Source organism: Apostichopus japonicus, chromosome 16 (assembly GCF_037975245.1).
Source record: "Apostichopus japonicus isolate 1M-3 chromosome 16, ASM3797524v1, whole genome shotgun sequence".
Lineage (NCBI taxonomy): Eukaryota > Metazoa > Echinodermata > Holothuroidea > Aspidochirotida > Stichopodidae > Apostichopus > Apostichopus japonicus.
In genome coordinates, this window is record NC_092576.1 from 20230919 (window position 1) to 20257533 (window position 26615).

Sequence of the window (26615 nt, forward strand, 5' to 3'; positions counted from 1 at the left end):
TAGCAAAGTTGTACATCATATCAAACCGCACAGATCGTAATATATATATTCGTGTTACAGCAATAGAACATTGCATGGAAAGTCTGGTTCTCTTGAGAAGGTATGATGTTCATTTCTTGTTAGTAGCTTAATCGTGTTCCATACGTAAGCAATAAAGTAGGAAGTGCTTGAACTAGTTCTAAGTAATAGTTACATTGAAATGACAACTAAGTCACATTGTCCTATTCAGACATGTCGTCTGACAAAAACAACTGCCGTAAAAGTAAGAAGGCCTGACCTTTCGATCCTAGCAGGATAATTAACAGGAATGATAATTAACAGAAACTACAAGGGACAACATTATTTTCCGCAGCTCTGATTTGTAATTAATACCATCATCCCTGGCTTCCCTAGTGTACAACAATTAATACACGAGTAAATTTCTACATTATTTGGAGCAATAACAAGTTGAGCGATGTAATATTGTATGAAACCACAATTTTATCTTGTTATATATCATCACATAAATACACAGTCCTTGATAATTTCATATTGATACATCACGCTATTATATATATACAACCAGTTGAGGCATGTGAAATAACCCTGATACACAGTGTCTATCAAAGAAAGTAAAGTTTTGAATGAAGTTTATCATACTTTCTTAGCTTCTTGTTGCTCATTATTATATATTCTTTTTTCAAATAACGTAATCACATTCGAATGTAGGTATAATGTAATATAATTGTCGAAGGGTTCGTGAATATCTGTTGAAATCACACAATATTAATACAGAAAAACCGAATGAATTGAGTAAGATATTTCAGATATAAAGTGAAAAGAAAAACTAAATGAAAAGATATTAAAATGCATTAAATGTCTTGCGATATCATAAAATGTGATATTGGAACTTAGTTGGCACACAGCAGATCTACCCAAAGACATGGTTGGTTGTTAATGTGAGAGTGACCTTTTAAAATATTTTAACTGTATTTACTTTGTAAATAAAGATAAATTGAAAGAAGCTGCCAAGAGAAGTATAACCGGATATCCTGTATTTAGTTTATGAAGCTATATGGCCGTTTAGTTCCTTTGCAACAATAACAGCATATGGAATTGTCATGTAAACTGCCATCAATGAATGCAGCAACTATTTGTTTAGACAATCTTCAGTATTATAAAAACATATAACTAATGCAATGTACAGGCATATTTAAGATTAATATCGATAATGTTATAAAACGATGAGTAGAAAATGGTAAACTGATCATATATTTGACGTAAAAACATTAGTTTTGATTGTTACTGAAGTGTTTCTCGGAGACCTAGGATTTTAATAATTGGCTAGTAATAATGAAGACGATGTTATGAGGGTTTCTGATCAGCTTAAGATTACACAATCACGTCATAGTCCTGCATTTCTGTTAGGTAGCAGTTGAGAAGTTGATGACACATCATGTAATCCTCCTGAAAAAAAGGATGAAATACTAGGTGTCTTTTTAAAATGAAACGTTTGAAATGCTAAACAAAATAAGAACAACTGGGATAACTACATAGTAACGACTATACATGTTCCAAGCTCTCACGATCAATGACCGATTCTGTAATACAGTGATCTCGGAAACTGTTGATTTAATGGGGAAAGAAGTAATTACGAACTTTGCATTGACGCAAAGCAGTTACTGCGTGCACTATTAAAAGTTAGGCAGAACGTTTAAAAAATAATACTTTCTCAACTGCAGTTGGCTAATGGGTTTACCCAACGTTTTGTTAATTCATATAATTCCATTTAACCAACGACCATAAACTAGTTGGGGAACATGTAACTTATATATGTAACTATATATATATATATATATATATATATATATATATATATATATATATATATATATATATATATATATATATATATATATATATATATATATATATATATATATATATATATATATATATATATATATATATATATGCATATATATGTATATGGGGTTTGGTGGGAAACCTTTGCCAATATTTGGTAAAGGCCAAAGATGAAATTACCAGAAACATCGGAAGATATGAGTGAAAAGTATAAAAAAAAGTCAGGGGGTTGATTAAAAGTACTGAGTAAAACCTGTCAGCACAGGAAACATAAGGATATTATTACGTTAACGCGTAATGCCATAACAACAGGGAACATTCTTTTTATTCCTTTGTATTGGAGCCTTCACATAGCCTATTGGCTGTCAGGAAATTTTAACTTAATTTTCCGAGCACATTTTCAGTGTAATGTATGCCTTACAATCACTGAAAGCTTTAATAATCTTGTTATACCAGCTGTTGTATAATATCTTGTTAATTTTACCTCTTCTGATGTACAATGCTTTAGTGACATTTAATGTAAAGACAATTGTACACTTATGAATAAACTTTGTATGGTTCACATCAATTGTCTATGAGAAACTGATTTTGTTTTCGGAATATATTAGCTTCTAATAACATTATTGTTTGACATAACTCACAGTACAAAGTCCACACTAAGTCTTGAAAAACAAAGTCGGAGTCAATTAGTATCAGTAAGTGCAAACACTTGGCATAAGTAAAGTGGAAATTCCCAAAGACTATGAAAGTCAATGTCTAAAGAATACGGTGCTTACTAAAATTTATTACAACAATTCCCTCAAAATAAATATTACTTTTAATATTAGTTTTAACAAACTATAACATCAACTAAATTATCGTCACATAAAAACAGTGGTGTTATTGTTATGTACAACAGTGCGTTGGTGTTTGTCTATGCCAGAGAGTAGACAAATTGTAAAGGTGAATGTATTGGAAAATAGACTAGCGGTAATCTAAAAAAATACACTCAAATGTTTCTTTTCTAAGACATATTCAAATTAAAGTATGAGTAAAACCATCCTTTAATTATACCTGCATGGCAGTAGCTAGTCTGGGCTTTTAACTTCGAACTATATTGTTATCTTAAAGTAACGTTCTTATCTTGGATATTTGCATTCGCCTTCTAGCATCTCAACTGGCGCATGGGTTTAATGTGGGCTCGGTATGTCCGGGCTTCCTTTGCCCAACTAAAATAGTGCAGATAACAGTTGTTAACCACATTGGCCAATGCATAGGTCAACTTTATTGAAAATAAGGATACCCAACTATTTAGACTGAGAACTGGTCATTTCTGTCCAAATTTATCTCTGGAAATTTATTACTTTTCAATAGTTTCCGCGCGTATGTTTGTTGTGTAAATGTGAATGAAAAGACTACTGAAGGGTAAAATACTATATAACACTACAATTCCATGCGTTTCTTGTTCTTCTTCTTCTGCGAAAATTCTCATTTTGCTTTACAGGTTGGGTAGAGGCGGGAGGTTACACGATGATGATAGTTTGCTATAATTTTATACACAAGTACCAACAAAGCTACAGCTAATATTTACTGTATAATCATAAATATTGTTGTATTCATCGACATACCTTTGTGATAATCGCATTGGGGTTGCACACTTTAATATTTTTAACAGTGTCAAACACTTGTATCGTTTGTCGCGTCTTCATCCTGTTGATCTCAGAGCAAACAGTCACATAAATTCCACTTCTGGATGCGCCATTTCTACAAAACAAAATCCCCCCCAAAAACAATTTAGATACTACCAATGAGAACAGTAGTTAATACTGGAAAAAGTTGAAGATGTAACATATTATATCACAGTTGATCTGAGACAAATTTTACTGATGTGATATTGCCTAGTAGAACAATACAGCAATATATCAGGTAAAACAACTACTTTGTGTACTTAGGATCATCAACTTAGAGAAAGCTGAGACGGTTGTACTGCTTGCATTGGGTAAACACTGATGCAAACAGTTTTGCTGTTTTACTTTGTCTTTTTAATTTTACAATTATTATCTATTTTGTTATATTTGTTCTCTCCGGAAGCAATTATGGTGTAATTTACATGTTTGTTTAAGTGTTACAACTTCAATACCGGATTAAGAACTTACATGCAATGAATTAATGTTGCACCACGACTTCCAAATCCTGTAGCTGCGATGAAATTTATAAGGGGTGTGAGGCTATCACCACTCTTTGGCCAGTCGTTTAGAATAAAGCGATTAACCTTGATAGATTCCTGAAAGCAAAACGAAAATGTATAGAACAATATCGCTCTTCACAAGGTTTCCCTTCGATTTGAAGTTAGTGTTGAATGCCTTATTATCATGGTAAATAATAATAACAATAATAAAGTAAGTATATACAAACAATTTAAAAGCATATTAGGGTCTTACCCGATACGATCGGTGGGCAACCTGACACTGATGGATTGTATAAAGTTGTTTTTTCTCAATGAGGCACGTGGATATTGTCATTGTTCCGATCTTGATGTCGTTTACATCTGGCCAATATTTTATAGTATTCTGTGTTGTGATACAATTAAAAACATATTGTTGACAGATTTCAACAAACAGATGTGCCATGCAGATCAGAATCCTTCACATATTGATATCAGTATGACTACAGCAATTATTTGGTCCCCAAAGTAAAAGTAAACTTACGAAAGAATTGTTCCAATGTTACTAACGTAATATCAGTTTTCTGCGCAAACGTTCGAAGCGAGAAATATTAAAACTTATAAGAATAGTATGATATAGCCTAATTGAATGAATTACATGATTTCCTGAGTCTGACTCATTCAACATAATAATCGTCTGACATTGATAGTCAAACACTAGTCGCCAAAAGTCTTCAACAGTATTCGGCAAAGGTGCCTGTGTCATAATCAAAGTTTGATTCAATCCAGGAATCTGTAGACAAAGAAATACACACAAAATTATCTTTAACAATATAATAATAGCGCTTTGATTATTCCATTTAACATCTCAAAGCAAACAAGAAGAAAATGAAAAAAAAAACATCAGGTTGGTGGACCGCCTAAACTATGTTACTTATTGTAGTTATTTAAAATGACGCTAAAGAATAATACTTCAGAGGAATTGTTCTGCTTTTAACAGAATAAGGTGCTCTATTCAATGTTATTTAAATATTTTCAAGTGGATACACGTGGTTGCGATCCCAGCAAAGCATTTCTACATAGCGATAGCAATCATTTCTCGTATAGCTCAGGTGGGTAGTGTAAAGGATTTATTATTCTGATTTCACTGGTTTGACTACCGAACTAGCCAAAATGTGTTTCTCGCTTTAGCTTCAACTTGAAGCACCGAATGCTTAACTATTTTAATACTTACATTCACGACAGAAGCGTTGATGTAATCGTTTCCTCCCTGAGTGAGACACATGGATTTCAGCAAAGGTCGATGATTGTCCACTGGGAAAAGAAGTTCTAATATGACATTAAATGGACTACATAGAGAAGTGATAGGCTATTCTCAACAATTTAAGTTGTGTCTGAAAATCCAGTTTTCGCTATTTTAGCTAGTCTATGTTTACTGTTCCGCTTTACTAAGTTTGTTGTCAACTGTTGACGCTTTGACCGTAATTCCTAAGTTCATCAGCTGTCAGACGAATACATGTTGTCATATTCATTGGCATCAATTTAAACCTTTCATGAGACGTTTGACAAATTAAACTGACATGTCACCCTGTTAAAAATATGAATATTATGCAAGGGCTTATAGTTATTTAAATGAATATTTATACATGTGTTTGGTTATTATCTTGTAATATGCAGTTTTCATTAATTTGTTCTTCCTCGTCGAGGTACTCACGTGGCACAATATCTCCAAATCTGTTCTTGTGCAAGTTTTCAGGGGATGCCCCAGAGAATGAGATAGCATTTGTGCTGGGACTTATTTCTTCCAAAATCTGAACATAAACACAAAGACAATATTTTACAGTAATTACTTAACAAGAAATGTTGCCTCATAATTAAGAGCCAGTGAAAATAAAATATTAAGTTTATGTGATATTTATTATCTCTTGTATAAAATGACAAGATTATTGTGGAAAATGACAATACCATAATGAATGTCAATTTCCGCATGGCATTTTGTGTTCCTCAGATGGTAACAACATATGTCAAAACTGTTTAAACGAATACACGTATTAGTCTTTGTATCGAGTGCAATTTGCTTCTACCCGATAATGGTATCTGTATCTGTTTTGTCATAGTTCGTGTGTGTGGTTTTCCTCTCCTGCTTGTTGAGAACATACATATCTTCGGTTAGTATATTAATATTTAGCTGTTGTATCTCTCAAATAATCGCTGTGTGTTCATGCAGTTTGCACAATGTACATACTGTTCCAGTTTTGCTCTTTCAATGACATTTCTCTTGCATATATATATAGGAGCAAGACATTTCAACAATGGGCATATTTTTATCCTTTAGTAAGCTGAGTAAATGAGTTCGTATTTGCAGGGTTAAGTCAATGGGTAATGTTGTGCAACTATTGCAGAAACTGGATTCATGACAACGGTACTGAATAGCTGATTATTCTATAATGTCTTTATGTTAAACCTTTCTCAAAACCTGTGAGACAACAGTTATTTATTCAGTGTAGTACTTAACCCACGGACGACCCCATGTTGTTATGATATGAACGTATGGTGAGAGTTTTTTTTTTCTTCTAAATACTGGCAATTTTCTTGTAACCGATACTATCTCGCCAAGTCCACGCTAAACAAACCGATCGCCATGGACAGGGCGATTGTTATTTTCGTAATTATTTTTTTCTAGGTTAAATTTCTCATAGACGCCCTATATTAATAATATCCTATAAGCAATCAACGACTATTTAAGTTACTCGAGACTCTATGTGATTGCATGATATCATCATGCCTATGTAACTTTCCTTTACGCACTTGTTACCCTCTAACATGACACAAGACATTTTTTAATCGATGTCCTAAAAATAAAACATATTAAGCTTGAATATGTGCCCAACCTGTCGACAATTGTTTAACCTCTACTTTTTTGAATGATTTTTGCGTTATGTATTTATCATCACCTTAAAGGTAGCCGATATCATTTCTTTAGCAGTAGAACTTCTCATGAACAACGGAAACCTGGAAATTGCCATCGGTTTCCTAAGAGAAAATTCATCATCAGCATTGTTTTGGTACACTTGGACATCTTCCATGTTTTCGCATTTGTTGCTTTCTTGTTTTGCTTGAGCGCCTCCATCTTTACGAGTAGATGGAATTTCATATCCATCAGTGGTGTCATCATTTCCTGTGGCTGACAGAATGCATTCCTCGTGTTTCTTAGAAGGAACATAGCGTACCACGTTGGTACGCCCACTATCTTTGCTCACATTTTCATAGGCAAAAGGGGCTTCGTTTGTAACCTCTGTAAGAATGGAAAATTAGTTTTAATGAATACATATTAAACAAATAATGCAGGTGGTATGAACAATCACACTCATTGTTTTCGCAGTTGGTCTAAGAAAATAAATCGTATTGCAATTGCTCGATGGGAACAAAAGTTATTTTAATATCTTATATGGCTTATAGATGGGTCATTGCGAATCAACGACATAACTCATTTCACAGCAAGTGACACACACACTCATTGAATATTTTGTACTAAATGATGATTGAAAAAAAGTGGACTGCAACCTTTATTTGGTATTATAGCAGTTCACTGAAAAGAAAGGATCAAATCTCATTAGACATTGATGGTTTTGTGTTTATGTTTTATTGATCTAAATTGATTAATTATGTAAACATTATGTGAACTGGCGGCAGTTAAGAAAAACATTGACTATAACGGGTTCAGAACAGTGAAATCATTAATGCGGAAAATGTAAGACTGCGATTTCAAAACCAACATATGTGCTTCTTCTATATGAATGGTGCTAGTGTCTCCTGAAAATAAACAGCTTTGATAGTACTATAGGCTCTTGATAAAATAAAATAGTAAATCTTTAAGGCCAACAGTATAGTGCAGCGTTGTTTGGCATTATATGTAGACAGATTTAATTAAAACCTACAAAAAACTTACAAACTTACCTTTTGAATCGTCTGCTTGTCGTTCCACAGTTTTAGGTTTGGATGTAGATCTCCTATATTTCCATATTCTTGAGAGAAAGATAAGAACATCATTTTAAAATTAATGAAATTATAGCGTAACATCTAACCATGGCAACATATTCAGTGACTCACCCGTAAACTGCAAGAAGAGCAATTATAGCGAGAGAGACCGTTCCAATTGTAACACCAACAATTAATCCAACGGATCCTGAAGGGAAGAACAAACGTTTATATCATAAAGTTTCCTTTGATTGTTAGTAAAGGTGCGGATGTATATAGTAATGTTTCAGTTGATTGTTAGTTAAGGTGCGGATGTTTAAAGTGATGTTCCATTGATTGTTAAGGTGCAGATGTATATGGAAATGTTTCCATGGTGACCAGCATTTGCCCGATATGACTATTTCACATCGTAACGTTACAATTATACCAATATCGTACGACTGATCTACAAAGACGTCCAATAGTAATAATTATAATATGGATAACAAATGACAGCAGTTTCAACATATTTTACTTAAAAAAGGAGAAAAAACAACCAAGTAAATGTAAAAAAAAATGGTTTTTGCGATTTATCTAGTTACCACACATACTATTGAGAGTGATTACAGCATAACATAATGTTAGAGAACGCTACGATAAACAATGTTGCTCGAATCAGTAAGAAGTTGTTGTACTTACCCGTATCAGGCAAATTTGTTTTCACCATTTCCAAGATTGGACCGGGGGGTCCATCCCCATTTAGCCCTTCTCTCACAGCTTTAACCCTGAAGTCATAGTCTATGTCTGGTTCAAGTGACGTAATTATCACAGCATAATTATCTTGATTATTGCTTGCATTTATTCTTATAAAGGTACTTGGCCAATCTCCGCTCTCCGACAGCTTGGTTAGTAACCAATACTCAACTACTGGGGGAGTCCCAACGTCGCCATCCCATTCCGGCCAGGTAATTGTTAGCGAATTTGAGCTGCTTACGCTAGCAGCTGGAACTGCTTGGTATTCTGGAAGTCCTTAAAAAACAGAAAACAACTACAAATTTAGTACAAATTAATATAAATAATGAACATCAGCCTTTGCAAACAGTCATATGGTTACGACTTTCAAGAGAAACACAACAACAACATTATAACATCAAAAGTGACAAGAAAAGGTAAGTACATATCAATATTTTTTATTTCGATGTTATGTCGGACGAAAGGATCGCTTCTGCGCAATAAACAATCATTGAGCAATTTTGCTGGTAATGTTGTGCAACTGTGATCATGTGACTGATTTATAAAATTTCGAACTCTAACCAGCTCATCACATTGCCCTAGCTCAGTTAATTTATTTCTTATTCGAAAGCGCCACACAAAATCAGTTTAGCTCGTCAGTGTCATTAAGGAGTCGTAACGTTAAAATATAACAGGCGTGAAAGTCCTGACTTTTCGGAAGACTATCAGCTAAGAACACAGGGGAAAAAACAGTTCCGTGACGGAAAATACTGAATCGTTGTCGCTGTATTACTTTCCTATCGTTGGATAACAAATCCTAGACTTCTTAAAGCATTCCAACTAGGCAATCCATACATTATGCCCTATTATGTAGGGCTAGGTATTTACTTTAACAATAGTCGAACGAAATTGTTGTAAGATTAACAAACATACTTGGAACATAGTAGTAAATTATATTACTACTGGAACTTTCTCCTGTACCCGTCTTTAGTGTCATGTGGATGCTGTAATTTCCTTCTACTTTGAGACCAGTCAACGTGAAAGAGGTGCTAGCAGGATTTGTTACCTCGTGTATTCCTACATGTGACGGCTCCAAGTTAATTGATGCATAGTAGATAGTTAACAATGTCACACCAGTAATACATGAACTACTATCAGTTGGAAGCTAGGTAAAAACAGAACGGATTAAAATTAAACTTGAATTGTAAAAGATTGAGTGGTCTTATGCTTTAGGCAAATCAATTCCCACTATATTTTTGCACCACCTTGTTTATCAAAGTTTAACATAGCTTTACTCTGCAAGATTTCTCCTTGAAAAAACGTCCCTTAATGCTGCGGTATGTTCTTGTACCCACTATTAGGTAGGGCAAAAGCAAGAGTAATATCTATATAAAGGTGAAATATAGGTTATATGCAGCATACTCAATGCAACCCTCATGGCCCAGTAAATTAGGTTAACACCACTATTGCTTCCGATCTACAATACATTCATAGCTTCAAAAAAAAGTATGTTTAAATATTTCATTTCGGCACCATAACTACAGCTTTGATGTTAAATAACATACACCACGTTATTTATTATTCCACACATAATGACATAATAATAAACGTGAAGAATAACATGATATTTGCATTGAAAATAAAGTTATATGCACCTTCCAAGTTATTTTCACATTTTCCTGATCTTCTCCAGCGACTTCTGCCGTAACATTTATTGGGCCATCTTGATCAACTTGTGTAAATATGAAACAAAGGAAACTAAAAGTGAGACCCGAAAAATGAAATAAAGTCAATCAATTTGGAGCCATATTTTCAAATGTTACATGTGAAGCTCTCTACGGTATGTGATAAATGATGACATCCTGCTTCAGGAAATTTAAGTCATTCGTAGTTCGGTTTAAAAGGAGGCCAAACAATAACTCGTTTGGTGAGATCAAATTACCAGAATCTTAGACTACTTTCAAACGCACCTCTTCCGTTAGGTAAATCAACAACTACTTGGCTACGTACGTCATTCGAGCAGTTGGAGTGGTCCGGGGTAAAACCTGTTGTAATTCTCGGTGTGGTTTACATAGTATCATACAAGAAATTCCATCAGTGTCACTGAAATATTCATCTCAGATTAAAGTTAGCCTGAGTAAAATCACTGACCGTGTAGACGAAGCAAGTCTATTGACGTTTATTTATAGTGACAAAGAATACGTAGAACTATTTAACTTACGCTAAACTTCAGGTCCAAACTATATTTCTCGTAATGTTTATTTACTTTTTGGGAATAATAAAGTTACCATGAGTTCCAATTTTCATTGAGGTTCCTATGCTTTGTTATAGATTCTCAAACATGAAAATTAGGAGAATGGAATGTCCAAAATGTTGAAATTTTCTCAACTATTTATACTACATTTGAAATGTTGCTATTTATTGATGAATTCCACTTTAGCTACATTCATTGAAGTCCATAGTCTGGACAACAACAAAAGGCCAATGCGTAAGATTTATTGTAACATGTAAGAACTCAAATCCACCTACTTTTTATGTTTAAATTTCGTGGTTATGAGTTATTTTTGCCTCGCCCTTAATAAATATTTATTCAAAAAGAAGACATGAAAATGACATGGGAAATACTGACAAGGTATACTAACTTCCAGAAAGTAGTAGTGTTACTGGTTTCCGTATATTTTACGAGGGATGTGTTAGGGGTATGAATTTGATGAATCTACCATCTTAGGTTTCGTCGTTTAATGCGACCAAACAATCATTATGCCAAGTTCACATAGGCCTACCTCACAATCTTGATCTACCTTATAGCCAAATTTAAATCGCCTTTATTCCCGGAGCTTCAATGACGGCCCTGGGCTACATTCAAGAGACATTTAAGCATAAGTTAAGTGTTGTAGCTTCTGTTGCAGCTATGCATTTTACTTAAAAATTAAAACAAAGGATGGGGAGGTGGGTAAAACGTGTTCCTTAGCCCCTTTTTTTTACTGTGATGTGCACTTTGGTGCATTTTTAAACTTGCAAAATGTCCTCCATCACTGGTTGCTTGCTCCAACGTGCCTCCCTTCGGACTTTCAAGCGCCATTACTGACTGGGACGATATAGACTTGTTCGTGTATAATTTACAGTTGAAATTATTTTCCACAATTTGCTAGATATACTGCCAGTTGAAATGACTGATTATCGGTGTGGTAGTCGAGATATGTTATATCGAGATCTTGGGGACTGAGACCTCTCTTAATTCATTACCATTGACAGCGTCAAACAAATTTTTTAATATGTATTATACTTTATGCAAAAGTTTACGCATGACACAACCTGGCGGTATCCTTTTAATAGCAGTAAAAATCGTGCAGTAGTTAACTAGTTACACCCTTCTTGTGAAAAGAATACTGAAAAAATGGCTGCATATCGATATTTCAATCAAGCAGAACGATGCGACCACTTTTGCTGAGCGATAATTGTCGACGAGGCCAACTGTCATTGAAATGTTATTCACCTGCAATAATAATGTAATGATGTAAAAATATTTGATTTGACAGACAAATAAAAATTGTTATGAATAAATACGTACACATTTGGTGAATACTAAAGGCCAAGCGACATGCATCGAAAGATTCGTATATTTTACCTACCTTATTTCGTAATTGTAGTTATCATGTCACAGTCGGCGGAAACACAAGCACAATAAAAAAATTGTTTGCGTAATACGGTACATATGTAAACTTTTGAGAACCAAGGAAAGTTGCTGTTTCAACAGGCTTTAACAGGAAATTTATGGAAGGGATGCTACTAAATTCCAAGAAAATTATTTATAAGTCAAAAATATCTTACTTACATTGTAAAAAAAAAACCAACAATGTTAGCCTCTAGAAAGACGATACCTAATTACAGTAGAAATTTGGGAAGGATCATCAGCCTATAGTATCATGTATACAGAGCTAAACACGCGCCGAGAAATCTACATGTTTCTCACGTGCATGTCCATGACAGATGATAAAACGGTAGCATGCTAGGTACTTTACAGTTTGGTCAGGGACATTGTATCCACTGTTACTTCAGGACCCGCAAGCAAAACTCAGAAATAATTTAATAAAATCATAACTAAGTAAGTTTTTATGTATCGAAATCAATAGGGTTTTGCTGGGGTACGGGGTATCTTTGTTCCAAGTATCAAAGCATACTGCTTCGAAATTTCTTGAGATTTCATGTTTACCCAGCCTGAACGTCACATCCACACCCACAGACTTCCGAACACACGCCACCGCCATTGCATTGGTTACAATTAACATTTAAAATGAAAATCCGAGTTTGTAGGTTTATGAGAGCTGGTAAATCCGTAAAGGAACCTTTAGGGTCAATACGCTTTCAGTTTTCAGTGACATAGCACTTGAAGGTTTTTTTTAGAAGAGGTAAAATGGGGAGGGTTACTGTGATAATAATGCTATGCTGATATACAACACAAAACTAATACCATTTATTACAATTTATAAATAAAAGGTTGCAACGGCTAAAGTATATTGTCAAGTGGCAAAAAAAAGTAATCAATAACAGTAAAAACAATGCAATAACATTCTGGCAAGTTATGCGGTCAATAATCATCTGCTTGCACGTAAAACAAAAAATGACAGATACAATTATTAAAATGCATTGTGATTTAATATGATGGTGCGAAATACCTGCACAAATGGTAGTAGCATTCAGCGCTGGACTCTTTGGACCTTCTCCCATCTCTCCTTCTCTTACTGCTGCTACACAGAATGAGTATCTTTCCTCTGGTATGAGGGCCGTAAAGGTGAAATTCAATGTCTTGATAGATGTAGACGTATCCTGGATAGACCAATTCAGTCCTGATGCCAGCTTGTAGTAAGGTGTATACCCAATCACAGGAGGGTCCCCATCTTCATTTTCTTCATCCCAGGCTGACCAGCTGATGGTGACTGTTGAATCCGTTATTAAATCTGCTTTTGGAGCAGATTGCAGTAAAGGGAGATCTAGAAGCCCAAATGGGAAAGAAGAATTACAGATTATCTATTTGAAGAAATCATTGTTGACTATATAATGTTACGTCAGACGTGAGCATGGTTTATCGCTATAAACAATGAACACTATAATAATATTAAAGAATGAGTAATTGTCATCATGTTTACAGGTGGTGATGGAGTATAGTATTGAAGTCAGTTGTGTAGTATAGACCTAGTCGAAATCTTGTGATAATACAGTTTTTGTACATATCATCTAAATACTGCCTTAGGTAATATTGTTGCTAGCTTTAGGGATAGTCTGTAATTCAATAAAATTTCTATAAAGCAGTGTACAATAAAGTGTTATTAATGGCTATTCATAGTTTGCAATCAGCTGTAATTTTTACTTATGAGATATTGTTGACATACTATGACATGTGATCATGTGAATGTGCTCGGAACAATTACACAAAGAATATAGTTCAAGAAACATTGCCTTTGGATATATCGTATTTCAGAGGTTTGATTCTTACACAAGTGGACTTCACTAACATCCATCTGTACCAAAACAATATGACATTGGTACTCATCAAACTACATGAACTAGCTTAAAACATTAAGGTCCAACAGCATTGATGCTGAAAATTATTTTGCCAAACATAGTTTTCAGATTGAAAGTTAGTAAAATAAAGAAGAAAATATTTAAGCTCAGCTACACTAATGGTACAGTGTAATAAAAGTTAAGCTAAATAGTAACTTGAACTTCAATTGATATACCACTATCAACAGAGTAAAAAGAAATCAAATCTCTAAATATAACTAAAATAAATAAAGCAAGTGTGGTAGCATGAGAGTACGTGCTACATTACTTACTTTCAAATTGTCTTCTTTACAATTAGAGGTATTGTCATATCATGGTTAGTGTATATTATAACCATCCGCCTTTGGATTGTGTTTCTATAGTGTTTGTTAGTTACTGTTGCAAAGATGGAAACTGTTTGCTGAAGAGTGTTTCAAAGAAACAGAAAATTGACTTTGTCGTCTTCCTGTTCAATGAAGAGACCACGGTTGACACCTTGAGTGCAAATGTAACCTATGCAATTATGCTACTCACCAAATACATCTATAGTTATGTTATATACTGCATATCTCTTGTCATCTTTCCTGAGCTGACAGTAAAGTGTCTGGCCATCTATGACAGTATCTACCATGAATGCAGCCGCTCTTGTTGTTGCATTACTAATCCACTGTTCTGAAGAAATGCCATCGTCATATAAATGCTCATGATGTCTTGACAGAACAAAATTTAAGTTATTAATGTCTGTAGGACTTGGACCCTTAGCTGCTGTGCAAGTCACAGGAACTGTTACACCAGGATTCTTACGAGTATAGGCGGCATCTATTATACCTTAAATGGGGAAAGAATGAAAATGACTCATAGTAGTCTATATAAAACATCAGATTATACTGTGCTAGGACCACTAAATTTTACCAATATTTTCATTGCAACGCGGAGAAAGTACTTTGCTGAAAATGGACTGATATTGAAAAGAAAATATGTTGATGATACAGGCATGAAATTGAGATAATATTGTGATGAGAATGTACTAATATTGTGTAGTACAATGTTTTGAGCATCAAATACCGAATTTATAACATGAAATAATAATTAACTAAAAAGAATAATTGAAAAACAAAACTTAAGGATATTGCAACCCCCCCCCCCCCCGCCACTTTCCTCTAAGTTTTCAAGGAGTACACCTTTAGTAATATATGCAGAGACAAATGATTTGTGTGCTTGACTCAACTCTGGATTGTCATAAACTAAATGATATAAAGCAGTATGAAAAAGCAAAGAAATAAAATTAACATGAAATTTGTTACAAACCGTAAATTGACCCAATTTCCTTTTCTAGTATCACTCGCAAGCAAAGTTAGTTGCTTAATAATGCACATAAAAACACAGAAATAAATTTAAACATTAATGCATGGTCCTTGAATTCAAATTCTCTATGTTACTGGTACAGTAATTTATCGTATATCAATTGGTGTAGGCAGTATCAAAGATACAAACTGATCTACATCTAACAAAACTAGAATTATTTAATTAAATCAGCTAATGCAAAATAATGTATAGGTTCAAGGAATAAGGGTATTTCTTACAACCCAGTTCTATACTATAAAAAGGAAACATTGCGCACATTTCCTACTTTCAATGAAACAGTCTGTGATTCGTTTTTATTTATTGCGGGTAAGAACATTTATCATAACAATAATCACGCTCAACTAAGAGCTGTAGTAAACACATACTCCCCACATCACATATAGCAATGAATCATGTTTATGTGTCATTTTTTCTTCGTGACTATCAACTTTTTCAAGTTTTCTTTAAATATCATTTCATATTAACGAGATACCATCCCGATGCAATCTTGACAGAATGTTTCTTACCTGTCTGACATAAGTTTGGTGGAAATAGTTCCACCCATTCAGGATTGCAAACTCCAGAGCAGCTTCCTGTTACTTTGTTACAGTAACTTTCTGAACAATGACAATCACCTTCACAGCCGTACCCAAAGCGTGGCCACAGGCATTCTGTAAATCAAAATGCTCTACATTCATTCACTGTAATATTAACTATTTTAATATCTTTGTATATGATGCCCTAGTTAGATGTACTAACAATGATACGAAAGGCACAGATATTCTGCACTCAATTGCTATCTATCTATATATATATATATATATATATATATATATATATATATATATATATATATATATATAGATAGATAGATAGATAGATAGATAGATAGATAGATAGATAGATAGATAGATAGATAGATAGATAGATAGATAGATAGATAGATAGATAGATAGATAGATAGATAGATAGATAGATAGATAGATAGATAGATAGATAGATAGATAGATAGATAGATAGATAGATAGATAGATAGATAGATAGATAGATAGATAGATAGATAGATAGATAGATAGATAGATAGATAGATAGATAGATAGATAGATAGATAGATAGATAGATAGATAGATAGATAGATAGATAGATAGATAGATAGATAGATAGATAGATAGATAGATAGATAGATAGATAGATAGATAGATAGATAGATAGATAGATAGATAGATAGATAGATAGATAGATAGATAGATAGATAGATAGATAGATAGATAGATAGATAGATAGATAGATAGATAGATAGATAGATAGATAGATAGATAGATAGATAGATAGATAGATAGATAGATAGATAGATAGATAGATAGATAGATAGATAGATAGATAGATAGATAGATAGATAGATAGATAGATAGATAGATAGATAGATAGATAGATAGATAGATAGATAGATAGATAGATAGATAGATAGATAGATAGATAGATAGATAGATAGATAGATAGATAGATAGATAGATAGATAGATAGATAGATAGATAGATAGATAGATAGATAGATAGATAGATAGATAGATAGATAGATAGATAGATAGATAGATAGATAGATAGATAGATAGATAGATAGATAGATAGATAGATAGATAGATAGATAGATAGATAGATAGATAGATAGATAGATAGATAGATAGATAGATAGATAGATAGATAGATAGATAGATAGATAGATAGATAGATAGATAGATAGATAGATAGATAGATAGATAGATAGATAGATAGATAGATAGATAGATAGATAGATAGATAGATAGATAGATAGATAGATAGATAGATAGATAGATAGATAGATAGATAGATAGATAGATAGATAGATAGATAGATAGATAGATAGATAGATAGATAGATAGATAGATAGATAGATAGATAGATAGATAGATAGATAGATAGATAGATAGATAGATAGATAAAATTATTGCCAGGTAACAAGTTTAATTACAATTAAACGAGACAGCTAGCATTCTGATTACTTAGATATTTTTAGAGTTACAGTTCAGCTCTGACCAAGCCTCCTGTGGATGCACAATTAATTCTACAGCTTGAAGAAGACTATTGTAAATTGCATAAAAATTGAATTTGATTACTGTGCCACCTCAAGGGAAATGAACACATTTCCATGCTGACACAATTCTTCTTAAATATTATATGCAACACTCTCGTTGTGGCGATGAATTTCCAGAACAAAATATTGAGAGAAATGGGACTGTTTTGAGAACAAAATTATTATTTTATGTTGAATTTTTATCTGAACTCTAGTTATTCACACAATTTCCAATCCAGACTCAAGCCGTACCTGCACAATTCACCTGTCCCATGTGAACTTCATAGCCTGGAGCACAACTTTGACCTGGACATTCTCCCGTTATCTTATCACATGCAACATTCCCCATGCAGTGACATTTATCAGTGCAGGTAGATCCATAATAGCTAGTAGTACAAACATCAGGAACTACATGAATAAAAACATATCTTTAAAAATAAATTTTAAGTTTGAAGAATTGCTTTTCTGTTACGGTTGGTTGTGTAACTTCTCATGTAGAACAAACAATCTTTACAACATGCATCTCTACATAAACCCTCATATGTATATAGTTAAAATATACTGTATATACAAGTACTCATTTCCTATAAAGCCCATGCATGTTAAATGTGCTTTGGGCGCTTGTGTTAACTTGCAATGCTATTCTTAGTTTTTACATTAGTTGTTCTTTTTCTTTCTTCATCTTACTCATCATATCCTTCTACTTTCATTTTTTCCCCACAAATATGGTGCTCTCACAAGCGATCAGATGACAACCTTCAGACACAACATGATGGAACATGGAAAAAACTACCATGACAACGGGAACAATTTGTTCCATCTTATGTAGTATCGTCAAATTAAGTTAGCTGGAACATCAGGACACCTTGAGATAAAAGTCAAGGAACCGCCTTTCCCTTCCTACCTTCTGCCCCCTCACCTGATAATCTAACCAATAGATGGTGAAACAATCATGTTTGATTTTCATAAGAAAGTAATGACGGTTTAATGATGTGATGGCAATTATCTTTCCTCTGAGAAAACTGGTCAAAAGTTATAAAACCTCCAGAATTGGCTGCATTCCTTTTGGTGTTGAATGGATTGTATAAAAAGGGCAATATTTTTGTTATAAAATGTAAAGATGACAGTTGACAATTTTAAAGGACAATGTAATAAGTATTCATGCAACCTGACCAGTCTCAGCTGCCGTTCAACAATGTATTTTGAATGTCATGTAGTTTTAGCGATATGAAATATCCAAGTCCAAGAGTAAAAAAAAGATCTGACAGTGGCAACAAAAAGAAGTCTTAATGTTTGATTTTGGTCACTACTTTTTGACTTTCACCATACTGGGAGAACGGGGGCTTTATCTATTACAATACATAGTACTTTTTAAAAATGTACAGTATTAAGATATATGTTCATATACTGACTCCGTGTCCATTATATACAAATTGAGTCTCCTGTATATTTATCACACTAAAAATATTGGTCGTTGACAGCTTTGTAGCAAGCTGTTCCATTGGATCCTGCAACACATCCTCATTGTACAAAGGATTCACCTGTTTTGCTATGTAATTGAAGCTGCAACTTTATGGCGGGCCATCAGTCTCAAATCATGGGAGATCGACTTATACCGATTTAAATCGACATATACCAGTTTCATTCGACTTAAACCAGTTTCCAGCAGCTGAAATTGACTTCTACCGATTTAAATCGACATATACCAGTTTCATTCGACTTATACCAGTTTAATTCGACTTATACCAGTTGAAATCGACATATACCAGTTTAAATCGATGATATGTAAAATAAATCGGTACAAGTCGATTTCCGTGGACTTATACCAGTTTCTAGCGTCTCAAATTGACATATACCTATTTAAATCGACATATCATCGATTTAGCTCATTAACATATTCCAAATCCCGATTTCGGTGATTATTGACACGTGGAGATACATCACGTGTAGTCACCTGACAAGGCGGGCGAATAATTGAAAATAAACACGAGCACAGTGGAATGCATGATTTGAGCTTGAATACTGTAATTGTTAAACCCCATGGGTATATATTTAGCTACATTAAAACGTAACCTAAAGTAGGCCTCACTGCAGAACAATATCATCTTTGTATATGGTGTAACTGGAGTAGGTAATTGCATCTGTGTACGTACTGTGGGCCTATTCAGTTGTATGTGTATTCCTATACTATAGCGCCACGTGTTTGAGTAGACAAGCCCAGATTGTATTGAGATAATTACACGTCATTGACATATCAGTTTTTTCAGCCTTATTGTTACACCGAAATCTTTTTGCAAGTAATTGTTCATAATTACCATTGACATAACCATGATGAACACCCTTGCTAGCTTCGTAATTTTGGAACTATTAAATTATTCGCCCGCCTTGTCAGGTGACTACACGTGCTGTATCTCCACATGTCAATCATTACCGAAATTGGGATTTGGAATATGTTTATGAGCTAAATCGATGATATGTCGATTTAAATAGGTATATGTCAATTTGAGACGCTAGAAGCTGGAATAAGTCCACGGAAATCGACTTCTACCGATCTAATTCGACATATCATCGATTTACTAATTCGACATATCATCGATTTAAACTGGTAGATGTTGATTTAATTTGACATATCAACGATTTGTTTAACATATCATCGATTTAAATCGGTATATGTCAATTTAAACTGGTATAAGTCGAATTAAACTGGTATAAGTCGAATGAAACTGGTATATGTTGATTTAAATTGACATATACCGGTTTCATTCTACATATCATCGATTTACTTCGACATATACCAGTTTACGTCGACATATCATCGATTTATTTTACTAATCATCGATTTAAATCAATGATAAGTAAAATAAATCGATGATATGTCGAAGTAAACTGGTATATGTCGATTTAAATCGATGATATGTAGAATGAAACTGGTATATGTCGATTTAAATAGGTATATGTCAATTTGAGACGCTAGAAGCTGGAATAAGTCCACGGAAATCGACTTCTACCGATCTAATTCGACATATCATCGATTTAAACTAGTAGATGTTGATTTAATTTGACATATCATCGATTTATTTAACATATCATCGATTTAAATCGGTATATGTCGAATTAAACTGGTATAAGTCGAATGAAACTGGTATATGTCGATTTAAATTGACATATACCAGTTTCATTCTACATATCATCGATTTACTTCGATGATATGTCGAAGTAAACTGGTATATGTCGATTTAAATCGATGATTTGTAGATTGAAACTGGTATATGTCGATTTAAATCGGTAGAAGTCAATTTCAGCTGCTGGAAACTGGTATAAGTCGAAGGAAACTGGTATATGTCGATTTAAATCGGTTTAAGTCGATCTCCAATGATTTGAGACTGATGGCCCGCCATCAAACTTACCGCCGTGGAGTAGGTCTGAGATCAGAGCAATTCATTTTACACGAAAGATGTATCAAATGTTATGTTGAATCAACATCCATCAAGTCGCACTACTAACCCTGACAATTAGTCCCTGTCCATCCACTACTACAGCCTGGTGGTGATCCAGTACAGACTCCTGTATATCTGCTACACTGCCCAGACTGACAGTGACAGGTCTGTAGGCAGCTGGCTCCATAGGTTCCTGAATCACATGCTGATGGCAAAGTAAACAACTCGCTTAGATGGATAAACTTGAAACTGATGGGAATTTGTTTACTCTATTAACGACTTTCATGTCACAGTTCAAAACACTTTTACTAACAATTTCCTAAAACTTAGCAGAGAAAACCACTCACACGTATCCTTCCAACTTCCAGTATTTATTCCCCTTGTGAGATATTGTATCACACAAAGTATCTGCCTGCAAATCTAGCCTGTATTGAAGAGGTGAATGTGAGGTAGAAGTTACAGCCTACGCTAAACTCCAACTGACCTGCTTGCTTTTTCTTTAAATTATGACCTGCCTCCCTTAGCTGAACTGTCACAAACAAGATATACAACTTGATTCAATAAAAATGATGAATGTACAACAAAATTAAGAGATCAAAAGATGTAGAAAAGATGTAGAATGTCGCAATGACAATATAAACTTATTGGCTTGAGGGACGGATTGCACAGAAGTGCGTTTAATAAACGTCATTCTATTACTTATTACAAATTCTATCCCACTTCTCAAATGGATTAAGTGGTTTTGAAAAATTCTCATTGATAACTTCAGATATTATGCGCCTTTGCAAAAGAAGGAAGCGTTAGCGGTCAAATGCGAGGAAAAAACGTGTTATCCATGTCATTAGAGATGAATATAAAGCCAATAAATTCTCGAATCTTTGTATTTTAACTTCAAATAGAAATCACTCAACCTTTAAGGATTACAGCCTATGAGGTGAAGAGACGAGGCGGCGTTGGGTAGTGATAGGTGAGTTACCTCTTCAATACTTTCATATTCATCATTGACTTACCCTCAATCTGTCCCTTAAAAAGTCCCATCTGACCAATTGGAATATCAAAAATGCAACAACTCAGTTAACATGATTGCATCAAATCATTCAATGACAAAGCAAAGTACCTAGTACCTTTACCATTTTTGTGAAATTCGGACCTAAGTTAGACACTGCTTAATGAAAGTTATTTCCAATATTGCAAGCGGCTACCTTAGTAGGCTCTACAGAAATTGATTATATTATTATCATTATTATTATTATTACAAGAGGAAAATCCTGTTGACAAAACAACAAGGGAGTACAGTATAAAGACCATAAAATATGTTTCATTTCAGTCTATTAAAAGCTACTTTCAATATGAAATTCATAATCATCAAACTTTTGAAAACTGCTTATCTGGAGTAGAGTTAAAAAGTTGATATTTTTTGGGAAATATAAAATCCCTTTTTTATATTTAAACTGAATGGCCAAATGTCTACCTATTGACAGAGGAAATATGAAATATGACATGTTCCATTTGACATTGATGATCCAGCTTTTGGTCCCTATCATTTCTTCTGGAAAAGTGGTACAAAGACTTCCTTTACTCAGAATATTTGGCAATCTGAGGTAAATATGAATAAGTATGATCTCTCAAATTCAGAGAAAAAATCACACAAACACATTTTTTAGCACATTTAAGGCAAATCTGAGTTTTGAGCCAATTATCAGACGGTCATTTGTAAGAAACCGCAAATAGTATGGCGCTCAATTTTGGGTGATGTTATTTTGAACTTCTGATGGAGGGACCATTTTTCATCATCAGTGAATTCATTTAGCCCTCATGGAACAATTTGGTCAAGTTTCAGCAGAAGTCTGGGGTGGTGATCTGACCATCCCTTGCTAAAATGACATATGAACCTGGTGTTTGAAATTTCGTCCCAAGTACCAAAATTCCATCCCTCGCACCTGAATTCCATTCCTGGAAAAATCTAAAATACTGACGACCCCTAAGTTTTTCTTCTCATTCTTTAATGTTAGTTTTAGATGTTATAGTTTGGTGATTCTTTGGGGAGTTTCACATATATAACAGTATTTTTTGCATCCGAAAGCTATATTCTTGTGTCTTAAAATGCGTTACGGAAACTTCTCATTTTATTAAACATTTTCGGAACTTACATTGTATTCTTAATGTATGACTTAAAGAATGAACATGAATATAAAAAAGGAAGATGATCAGTCTATTTTATCTAAATTAGACTATATTTTTGTGGTTTTACATTGTAGCCTAATAAGTAATAGGGTTGTAGTAATAGTTATTCTTTGTACAAAGCCATTGAAAAAAAAGATCGCTTTGCTAAATTTCACCTACTGCATAGCATGAATAGATAGGAAGAAGAGTGTAGACTTTCACAATAACACCACTACTACCTCTACACCCCGCCCATCCCACACCATTACTATTTTACCCTATTGGATTATTTCAATCAAAATTTAAATTCCAAAACCTATACATCCCTAAATAAGTTCTATAAAGTAGGAATGATAAAATGTTTACATAAACATGATGGAATAGGAACATATATTGAAATATTAAACTAAAGCCCTACCGGTAAGGCAGTCCAACCCCTTCCATCCTGTGTTACAGCTACATCCATATGGATGGGCGAGGCAGAAGAGATATGTACTGCATTTTTCAGGTTCGTCAATGCTGGAACATTTCTTCAAACACGCGTCTCCATATCTGTTACCTCCACAACCTAACAGGAAAATATAGATTGATTAAAATGCCGCCCTAGTCACGTGAGAAGCATCTTAATCCCAGTGTTGCTTCCAAAAGGGCATGCAACTTCATTAGTTACCAGTTAACACAGAAGATGCGTGTTTATAGTTATAGTACATTTTTTAAAACATATAAGAACAGAAACAACAACGTGTATTCAACAATGTCATATACTGAGGCTAGTAAAGTTGACCTCAGTGTCATTAACACGTTAGGAAATTGTTAAAAATAACAGAATAGGGTGAAAACACCATTTCATGTATTTCACTGACAATATCCATAAATGATGATCCAGAAACCCTTATATGACTAGAAATGACTTAATTCAATTGATATTCGTTGCAAATAACAGTTCAAGGAAACTTGATTGAGTCATGCCGTCAAGGCCTACAACATCACAGTTTCAGAACTGCCGTAAATCAGCAGATATGGCAGGAAATGGTTTCAAATTACCAACAGTACCTTTACATGCAAGATACAAAGTCTAAAGCTATTGGAACTGTAGACTTGAACAATTTGTTGGTTCCCTTTAGCAACATATTTTTTTAATGAAATGTAAAGTGGATTACCAGTGAGCTTGAATAAATGATATTTACATTTACGATTCGCTACGCTTCGCAAATTTATTTAACCAGCACTCACAATCTCCTAGCTATAACCCTGTACACATATATATGTCCTTTCAGTAAAACATGGAGAACACTGTTACCTTCTTCACAATTTGCTCCTTTGAATCCAGGAGCACAAATGCATTTTCCACTATTCTCATCACAAATGCCTCCGTTATAGCAGTTATCACATATACCACCACAAGCATCTGGGCCCCATCGATGAGCTGGACAAGCTGGTGTTATGAAAAGATCATGTAAATATGTAAATTAAGAGCATGCATCTGGTTAATAGTAAGTTCTGTTATTATAGTAACAATTAAATTAGCTGTACCTTCAGTATGCTGAATGTGTATCTTCACTTATCAAATTCAAGTTTCGTTACTGAAAAACTAACCCAAGACCTTACAGAACTGCATTTCACATTTTGGATCACAATGTACTAGCCATGGTATATTTTCCGATAATGCTTTACTGTAGCCGCTGATATTTCTTTTTGCCAGATGATCTCTGAGCGAGTCTCAATGTACCAGACTGATCCAGGTGTGATCTCTAACATACCACAGTGGTAAAGTAGGCATTTGGAAAAACACAATCTAAAATAGAGGCGCTTATCAAATGTTTCTTTAATAACAGTTGCGCCTTCACATTTTGATCATATCCTCTTTGTAAAGAAGATATAAACCCTGGGGTTTTGCAGTGGCCAGATAGAAGAGAATATTTAATATTGTTACACCTTCTTTGAAATAACTAGTCAAAACTTCCTTTCCTTGAATTTCCAGGAATTTTCTAATTATTGTTTTCTGTGTTTTCAGGCTCGATTTGATTGCAGTCAAGTCCAAATGCATCCATGTTCTCTTTTTTTTCAAATATTCCCGAGCCCGGAATATATATGAATATATGCAGAATAATATGACTAACGGCGCGTGAACGGCGCGTATAGGAAATGTTTGTCTCAGATGGATTCAATGTAGTAGTGCAATATGTGGCTCGCTTACGTCACGAAACGAGCAGGTACAGTCGGAATACTTAAATAATGGCAAATGCCATGGGTGACAATCAAATCGAATTATAAGGTTGCAAGAAATGTTTTCAAGTATTCGCGTTGCTTCTGTCGAAAAGATCGTACTGCAAAAAGGTATTCTCTATGCAGAAAAGGCAACTGAAGGTTTTATCTTTCCTTTAAGAAATGCACAAGTTTCTCAAGCAAGCTGTTCTTGCTCTCATACTTGTTTTGAAATTTAAAAACTTGAGATAATGGCTTGTGATGGTTGTTCAACAGAAAACAAGTTTATTGGGGCAAGAAAATTGATCTAGAAATACTATAGATGAAAAAAAGATCTAAGTGATATTCATAAAGAAATGTTTATAATGCTAATGAATATATATATATATATATACTGTTACGTTTGAATGCGAGAGGTCTCGATAATTAATTTTTAACGAGACACAAGCCTGGGTTCGTTTCCGTAAGGAACACAGACAAATTGACGAGTCTAGAGAATTTGAATGAGAACGTAAACTATATTGAACAATGGAGTCTGAACCAACAACAACAAATGGTAATTACAAATATATAGAAAATTACTCACAAACTTAACAAGATAGGATACACTATAAAACACGCTGGTCTCTTCCAACGGCGATATCCCTCAGCGGCCACGACCTTGATGACGACGATTCTCGGTCCGTTGTACCGCGAAATTCACTGGTCCTCGACGAAGTTTCTCGCGATCCCAGAAACAGCAGTCACCTTCTTTCCGGCGATGCTCCAAAATAGAAGACGGACTTCCAGCCACAATCGAGTGAAGCACAAGTCGAACTTCTCGCCGGCTAAATATTACCAGAGTCAGTCCAAAATCAGCTTTATAGCCACCAACTCCTGGCGTAACGAACTTCCTCAACGGAGACAGAAATTCTTCACCTTCTCCGAAATAAAGACTGGAAAACTGTACTTTCACAGCAAAGTCCTCTTCAAATTTCTGAATGGAAGTGTAGAATCAATCTTGGTATCGATATCTCAATCCTTCAGAAATTACTGGCAGTTGAGCACTGACGATATATAGTAGAATGGTATAATCTGTGTCGTCGCTTGTATTCGTTCAGAAACTGAGAAACTCTGCGATCTGGGCGGGTTTTTATACGATTCGCCAGGTCAAGAAT

At 34.2% G+C, this 26615-nt stretch overlaps 1 protein-coding gene across 3 annotated transcripts in view; it reads right to left on the reverse strand.

Annotated features, from left to right (window-relative positions):
- Positions 1 to 26615, reverse strand: part of LOC139982775 (uncharacterized) — a 32203-nt gene continuing 5588 nt past the window's right edge. Inside the window, exons 5-24 of one of the 3 annotated variants that reach the window (XM_071995864.1) lie at positions 24554 to 24688; positions 23672 to 23821; positions 21158 to 21295; positions 17906 to 18061; positions 16090 to 16233; positions 14753 to 15046; positions 13354 to 13668; positions 10333 to 10409; positions 9611 to 9842; positions 8645 to 8974; positions 8099 to 8174; positions 7946 to 8013; positions 6943 to 7283; positions 5703 to 5799; positions 5223 to 5302; positions 4647 to 4781; positions 4266 to 4394; positions 3981 to 4108; positions 3453 to 3588; positions 3 to 1446 (exon numbers count right to left, since the gene is read on the reverse strand). In XM_071995864.1, the coding sequence (XP_071851965.1) occupies positions 1372 to 1446; positions 3453 to 3588; positions 3981 to 4108; positions 4266 to 4394; positions 4647 to 4781; positions 5223 to 5302; positions 5703 to 5799; positions 6943 to 7283; positions 7946 to 8013; positions 8099 to 8174; positions 8645 to 8974; positions 9611 to 9842; positions 10333 to 10409; positions 13354 to 13668; positions 14753 to 15046; positions 16090 to 16233; positions 17906 to 18061; positions 21158 to 21295; positions 23672 to 23821; positions 24554 to 24688 (3236 nt within the window). In that variant the 3' untranslated portion in view covers positions 3 to 1371. Of the gene's footprint in view, positions 1447 to 3452; positions 3589 to 3980; positions 4109 to 4265; positions 4395 to 4646; positions 4782 to 5222; positions 5303 to 5702; positions 5800 to 6942; positions 7284 to 7945; positions 8014 to 8098; positions 8175 to 8644; positions 8975 to 9610; positions 9843 to 10332; positions 10410 to 13353; positions 13669 to 14752; positions 15047 to 16089; positions 16234 to 17905; positions 18062 to 21157; positions 21296 to 23671; positions 23822 to 24553; positions 24689 to 26615 lie in introns of all 3 variants that reach the window. The other 2 variants (XM_071995865.1, XM_071995866.1) reach the window with 2 other exon arrangements.